The following is a 6,920-nucleotide window of genomic DNA, read 5'->3' as shown; positions in this document are numbered from 1 at the left end:
GTTCTAGAGAATGGGTTTTACCTATACAATTATTGTTAGGGGAACACAGCATCTTCACTGCTTCAATGAACTGTGTACTGGTCAGCTGAGAGAACAACACTGATTTCTTAATGGCAGTGGAGCTGAAGTCTTTGCAGTCTGTCTTAGTGCAACATTTTGACACAAACATAATCTTATACATTTGTTATTTCTTAGTAGACTATCAACTTGAGTGAGTCCCACTCTCATTTTGTGTTGGTGGACCCTCTCCTGGGGAGGTATGCTCATAGCTGAGCACCTGAATGAGCTAGGCAGAGTAGGCAGAGGCACTGATTGTGTGGATGGCTGAATGCAGCAGCTGTGTGATTTGTTAGGAGCTATCCACACTGAGGATGGATGGAGGCAATGGGATTCAGTGTCCTGGGGCTCATGGCTGTCAGGCTGCTAGAATTTTTCAGGAGGTCTCTCTAGACTCCTGGGGAGGCAGCCCATTTGAATCAGGAAGAGGACTTGGGATCAGGTACTGATTTGGGGTCAGGTGAATGCATGCTCATCATTACCAGCTGGAGATTTGGCATCTTCAGAAGTTGTGCCTTAGAAAAGCATTTGTAAAGCTGAGTAAAGCTGGGCTGTTCAGTATCTGAAGGTGGGTCTTCCTCCCAACTTTTAGCATCTGTCCTCTGTCATGTTGGCTGCTCAGTGTCACTTGAGGGAGGACCAGACCTGGCTTTCTATCAACACCTGGGCCCTGGGTCAGTTCTTAATGAAAGCAAAATTATATCCATCTGCAGCTTTCATTCTTTGGGACCGATGCCAGTTCTAATTCCACTTCTGTTTTTAGTACTGTGTAAAGCTGTAAGATTTAATTCTAAGGCATTAGGCAATACAAGGGGAGTTTTTCATATTTAGTCGGAGTGAGTGCAGTGGAGCTTGGAGATGTCCTGCTAAAGCTGCCTTTTAGTAGGAATTCAGTTCTGGTTGGGCTCTGAAACATCTGTGGGTATCTCCAGTGGTTGCTAGCACTGAGAGCTGTGAGCAGCAGTGCTAGATGAATCAAGGCACCTAAAATGGGAAGAGGATGAGGTACTGCTGTTCCTCTATCGCTGACAGCCACATGTGAGTGCAACTTCCTACAAGGTGCAGCAGAACTGCAGCAGCGTGTGTGGGACAGCACAGAGACTGCTTGTCCTGACAGATTAGAAATAAGGTCTGTGTGTTTCAGGCATGGCTGTGCCAGCTTCGTGCCCCTTTGTCTCACTAAGCCTTTGGGATGCTGCAGCGAATAGCTGCAGAGGTGTTTGTTATAATGCAGTGGCTTGGGGTGAGGTGTGGATGGACAGAAGCCAGTACTCCTCTCCCTCCCTGCTCAGTGGGCCAGATGAGGGCAGAAGAAACGATCCCTTGCTCAAATTGCAAGCAGTGGGGTAAGACTTTTTGAGTAGAATTTATCACTGGTAAATTTTGTCAGTTCAGCTGAGGATATGCTATAAAAAATACACAGCATCTCTGCTGCGCAGATGTTTCCATTGAGGTCTTTTGAAGTAGACCCTTTAAGCAGAGTCTGTTCTTTGCAACCTTGTGCTCAGCCCTGTGCATGTGTCCACCCTTTCCTTGCTGCACCCTTCATTGCATAGGATCGTTTTCCAGTAAGTACTTGAGTTTCTTCCTTACAGATGGGGATGGGCTTCTTTAGAGCTGACTGGGAACAATAATTGTTTGACACGCTTAAAAGGAAGAGAGCAGCCCAAATACCCCCCTATGCCCCATCTCCCAGGACTTGGCAGGGGGCTGTGTGTTTTGAGTGCATTTGGCAGAGTTTTGGTGTTCTGACTCAGCAGATGATAACAAAGGGAGGATGGCGAAGCGTTCCTTTATTCCGTAATCCTGTTTGCTTTTCTGGAAACGGGCTATAGCCTCAGAATCACTGACTCAATTTTTGGATCCTATTCTCATGACAAAGCGGCTGTCTGGTTTCAAACAAGCCCATTATAAAAAGGGTGCCTCAGTCCTGCCTGTTTTGTAACAGGTCCTGACTTGCCTCCAGCACTGGGAAGTTTAGCTGGAACAGAAAATGTCCAGGGCTGGACCCAAGGTAAGCTTGTTTGCAGCCTATACACGATATATACACGAGCCTGTTTCATTATGTGCAGCAAAACATCTGGGATGAGTTAAGTCAGTGAATGAGTGCAAATCTCGTCTTTTCTCTGTGCCGTGCTCATGTGGCACGTTGCATAGAGAGAAAGAGAAGGCAAAGGAGACAGTGAAACAGTATTTCCCATGGCCTAAGCAAGCGATCTGCCCTAGAGAGAGGTCACTGCCCCTATGCTGCTTTATTAGAACGCAGTGGGTACTGCTAGGTGTTGCTTACAGTTGCTGTTTATGAGTTTCCTTCTAACACAGCTGCTGTTGGGAAGAAATGTGATAACTGCTGTTAGGTGGCCGATGCAATGTGAGTTTTGCAGTCGTGTAAGGAAGATCTGATGTGGCAAATCTGTTATCTGGCAGGTAAGCCCCAAAGAAAAGTTTGGACAGTGAGCAGTTAAGGGGATATCACTGTGAGCAGAGCAACTCAATGGCTTTACTGACGGGAGGCGATTTGCATCGCAGTAATGTGTGACTGAAATGAACTGACGGATCTGGAATTGAAATCTGCAGTTCACCTGTCATTGTCCCGTGGGTGGAAACCATCTGCCTCCTCTGTGCCTGCAGCATCACAGGGAAGCTGAGAAGTGATAAGTCTGAGGGACTGGAGTGAACTGAGGGTGTGTGAAGGGCAACACCAGTGGGCAGGAGCCGTCTCCTTCAGTCTCTATGTGCTCTAGGAAGAAAGCAGCAAACCACACCTCTAGTTGATCACTGCTTAGTGGCTATAACATACTGTCAGATTTCCGTGGCTTTATAAATACAGGGAGAATATCTCCCAGGGAACAGAGAGTAGTATTGAATTGAAAGTCACTTGTGCTCCTCAGAGTAAGAAGGGGACATCAGGTGAGCTCTCCTGTTACAAAACAGAAGGCCACCTTGACCAACTTAACAGGCAAATCAGGTTGCTGTGATAGGGCACATGAACCCTCAGATGCCTGGTTGGGCTGGTGGGGCACACTGACCGACCAGCAATAACTGTGGCTAACTTATTTTTTACAGAAAGTGAACAATAACAACAACAAAAAATAGTGAGGTTGTCCTACATTTGAGTCTAGTTCCAAGGCTGAGATGGCAGCCTTGGACTGTATTTTTCACAGCAGCAATATTAAATCAATACAAGAAGCCAAGGCGCTCTAGGTGAAGTACAGCTAGCTGGGATCAAGAGGTGATTGTGTATCTTAATGCACTATGGAATAACCAAGGAATCAGCTGGTTGATGTGTGCTATGACTGGGAAAGCTATGACCAGGGGATACTGAGACTTGTGGTGTTTCTGCTTTGCCTTAGCACTCACTAAGTCTCCTCTGGGGACAGAGGGTGAAGAAGTCAGGCTGGTGTGCATGGAAAAATGGATTACAGGGTCCTGTGTGTTAGATGTTTAAATCACCGGGGCAGGGAAAATTCTGTCCAGAGCAGCTGTGAGAATTGGCTGAGGCAATTTCTGATGTTGCCAGACAGCCCAGGCAGCATGCATGGGGCTGATGCCCTCCTAAGGAGGCTGGAAAAGGGCAAATGCTACCTGAGTCTGCATGGTGTTGAATCAACTGACTTGCACATCAGTTGCCCTTTCCCTGGAACATTTGAGTTTGGGAACTCATTTTTTTTTTTTGCTTTTTTTTTTTTTTGTATTTCTCTCCATGTTGGAGGCAGCAGGGGTTACAGATGGGCTCAGATTGTGGCTGTGTGCTTTGGAGCGATGCCCTTCCAATGGCAACACCAATGCTACTTGTGGAGGGTTGAGGAACCCCCCGCTTCCCTCCCCTGCTGGTCTTTCAGGTCACCTTCTATGAAGACAAGAATTTCCTGGGTCGTCGCTACGAGTGCGACGCTGACTGCCCTGATTTCCACACCTACCTGAACCGCTGCAACTCCATCCGGGTGGAGGGAGGCACCTGGGTGGCCTACGAGAGGCCCAACTATTCGGGGAACATGTATGTGCTGAGGCGGGGGGAGTACCCTGACTATCACCACTGGATGGGCCTCAATGACCGCCTCGGCTCCTGCAAAGCTGTCCACATAGTAAGTGTGATGCTTCCCTAGGGCTGTCTTAGTTCACCAACCTGCCTCTTCAGCTTGCTTCATAGTGTCATAGAATGGCTTGGGTTAGAAGGAACATCAAAGACCATCCACTTCCAACCCCCTGTCACGTGTGGGAACACCTCCCATCAGATCAAGTTGCCCAAAGCCCCATCCATCCTGGCCTTCAGCACCTCTAGGGATGGTGCTTGCATGTGGCCCCCATCTTCCTGCGGTCCCTAGGAAGAGGACAGCAATAGGTGGGTCCCACAGCTGGAATAATGACCTCAGGGGGAAGCAGCCTCCAACCTGGCAGGGTGGGAGGATGGTGTTAGAGCCGAGTGCTGCTGCTCTGGTGTCAGTACCAGCAGAATAGTGGATGCCTGGTGGGCATGGTGTTGATGGGTCAATAATTGGACTAGGTGTTCTTAATGGTCTTTTCCAACCTTAATTATTCTATGATCTGTGCATCGCTGACATGGGTAGCACTACCATGATTTACCATTGCATGGAGCAGGTCTTAAAGCTGCAAGAGGCTTTTGCTTTCATCTGCTGTGGGTTTGAGGTGTGTGTAAACCCCTTAGCCTAGGGCAGGAAGAGTTGTCAGCCAGTTCAGAGCTCTGAACTGCTACAAGGGATGGAGCAGGAGCATGTGGGAGGTGTTAGAGCAGCACAGCATTCTCCGCCAGCATGAAGAGCAGAGGTGATGCTGCGTGTCCACTGTGTTTGGCTTCCCCTCCCATACATGGGGAGGTGGCATGGGGACCGGCTGCTCGTAGATGTTGGCTCAGAGCCCCCGGAGCAGTGACAGAGAGCTGTGAGACCCTGCAGAGTTTGGCTGGAGCTGGTAGTGAGAACGGGCAGAGGGGAGGCGGGGGGAGATTGTGTCCAGGCAGCCACAGATTAAAACCACCACGTTGCCTTCAGGCAACACAGCGCTTGAAATCACAGTGGAAAATACCCGTGCTGCGTTCGTCTGTAATACAACCCAGCTGGGGTCAGCAGCTCATTAAACTCCTCATTGCCCAGAGGAGCGGGGAGCAGAGGGGTGCATCCCTCCTGATGCTCGCACTGAGTGGCTACAGGCTTTGAGCAGGCTGCCTGCATGGGATAGAGCCCAGCACGTGCTCATCTCTCTCCACACCCATCTGAAACTGGGGCTGTGGTGGGGGTTTAGGCTGACAGTGCTCTTTGCATGTGATTCGTGGTCAAGAATTACCCCACACTGTGTTTAGGGGCTGACGTGAGCTATTCAACGCTGTGCCGGTGTGTTGGTGCCTGACCTGAGCTTGGCTGTGCCTTGCCTCCGCTTCCACCCCAGACACATCCCAAACCCCGTGCAATTCTCTCCCTTCTTCCTTCCAGCCAAGTGGAGCCCAGGGCCACATCCAGGTGTTTGAGAAGGGGGATTTCGGTGGGCAGATGTTTGAAGCCACTGAAGACTGCCCTTCCATCCTGGAGGAGTGCCACTTTCGCGAGGTCCACGCTTGCCGGGTGCTGGAAGGCATCTGGGTGTTTTACGAGCACCCCAACTACCGGGGCAGGCAGTACCTGCTGCCCAAGGGCGAGTACCGGCAGCCAGTGGAATGGGGGGCAGTGACCCCTGCCGTCCAGTCCTTCCGCAGCATCGCTGAGTAAATGGTGGAGAGCTAGCCCCCCAATAAAGCACTTGAGTCACTCAGAAGCTCCGTCCCACTTCTTCCCCATGTGTGAACCCATTGGCCAGGTGCTTCCTTTGGGCAGAATGCCCTCCAACAGCTCCCACTGCCTCCAGCTCTGGTGGTGGGACTGCACTGGGCAGGGACTCTGGAGCAGGGGGGTTGCTGGGCATCCTGGCTGTATTAGGATTCCACTGGACAAGGGGGGCAGCCACCAAAAGTAGGGCAGTTAAAAGGGGATAAAGAGGTTGGACGTGGACAGAGATAGTGAACACCTCTCAAAACTGCCCTAAGATTGCTGCTGAATGTTCCCAAAGAGCAGCAGAGGATGGGAAGGAGTCAGTCCCTAGACCCTGGAGACATGCACTGAGCAGAAGGGGCCACCGGGCTCCCAGTCATCCCAGTTTGGAGCACCTGCTTTGCCCTGTGCCACTAGATGTCAGGCTGGTTGTGCCCATGCAGGAAGCAGTGATGCAAGGTGCTCCTTGTGGGGACTCCAGCCTGTTTGCATGCGAAGCAGAGGGACTCCGGGCTAATGATGGCAGTGGAAGCAGAGCCCTTGCAGCCATGCTCCCCAGTCTCCTTGGTTGATGTATGAGGTTATTATGGAGCAGGGAGGCAGGGAAAGTGATGCTTGTCAAGCCGCAGCCCCCGGGAGCACAGCTCCCTGCAAAGGGCGATGTGTGTCCCCATTCTCCCCCAGTCCCCCCTTTGCTCTCTGTCACCTCTCTCCTTTCCTCTGAGGTTTAATTCTGCCTCCTCAGACACTCCAGCATTACCCAGCTCTTAGCAATTGGGGTCGGTGCACAAGCAATCCCCCAACACCTTGATCAACTCCCAGCAAAGCTCTCTGGGACCCTCCTAGGGAGACCAAAAGGGCACCAGCTTGAGCATGGCATGCATGTTGGGTTTTGTTGCCTTTCCCATTTCTACATGGAAGATTCCTGCAGGTGGGCATAGCAGCTGGTGAGTTTGGGTGCTGTGATTCCCACTGCACCCCCGCGTTGGGGCACCAGGCTCTGCTTCACTCCTGCAGTCACATTACCTCCCTGCATCCTTCCCGTGCATCACCTAAACGCAATTATCCCAACTCTTCCCCTCCCCACCCTCCTGCCCTCTGGTA

The 6,920-nt window shown here is 51.0% G+C and overlaps 1 protein-coding gene across 1 annotated transcript; it reads left to right on the top strand.

Annotated features, from left to right (window-relative positions):
• Positions 1–2,015: 2,015 nt before the first annotated feature.
• On the top strand, positions 2,016–5,823 carry CRYGS (crystallin gamma S). The gene is made up of 3 exons (NM_001170527.3): positions 2,016–2,071; positions 3,900–4,142; positions 5,505–5,823. The coding sequence occupies exons 1-3, from the start codon at positions 2,051–2,053 to the stop codon at positions 5,775–5,777; spliced, it is 537 nt and encodes a 178-aa protein (NP_001163998.1). The 5' UTR covers positions 2,016–2,050; the 3' UTR covers positions 5,778–5,823.
• The last annotated feature ends 1,097 nt before the right edge of the window (positions 5,824–6,920 follow it).

The sequence above is a fragment of the Gallus gallus genome, chromosome 9, assembly GCF_016699485.2.
Source record: "Gallus gallus isolate bGalGal1 chromosome 9, bGalGal1.mat.broiler.GRCg7b, whole genome shotgun sequence".
Classification (NCBI taxonomy): domain Eukaryota; kingdom Metazoa; phylum Chordata; class Aves; order Galliformes; family Phasianidae; genus Gallus; species Gallus gallus.
The sequence above is the reverse complement of the archived record's forward strand: the minus strand, read 5'-3'. Positions and strand labels throughout refer to the sequence as shown.

Bases quoted from the DNA above. Each gene is read 5' to 3' on its own strand.
- CRYGS (NM_001170527.3), top strand. From the start codon at position 2,051: ATGTCCAGGGCTGGACCCAAG. The intron at 2,072-3,899 runs GTAAGCTTGTTT...CTGGTCTTTCAG, and splicing joins TGTCCAGGGCTGGACCCAAG to GTCACCTTCTATGAAGACAA. The intron at 4,143-5,504 runs GTAAGTGTGATG...TCTTCCTTCCAG, and splicing joins CCTGCAAAGCTGTCCACATA to CCAAGTGGAGCCCAGGGCCA.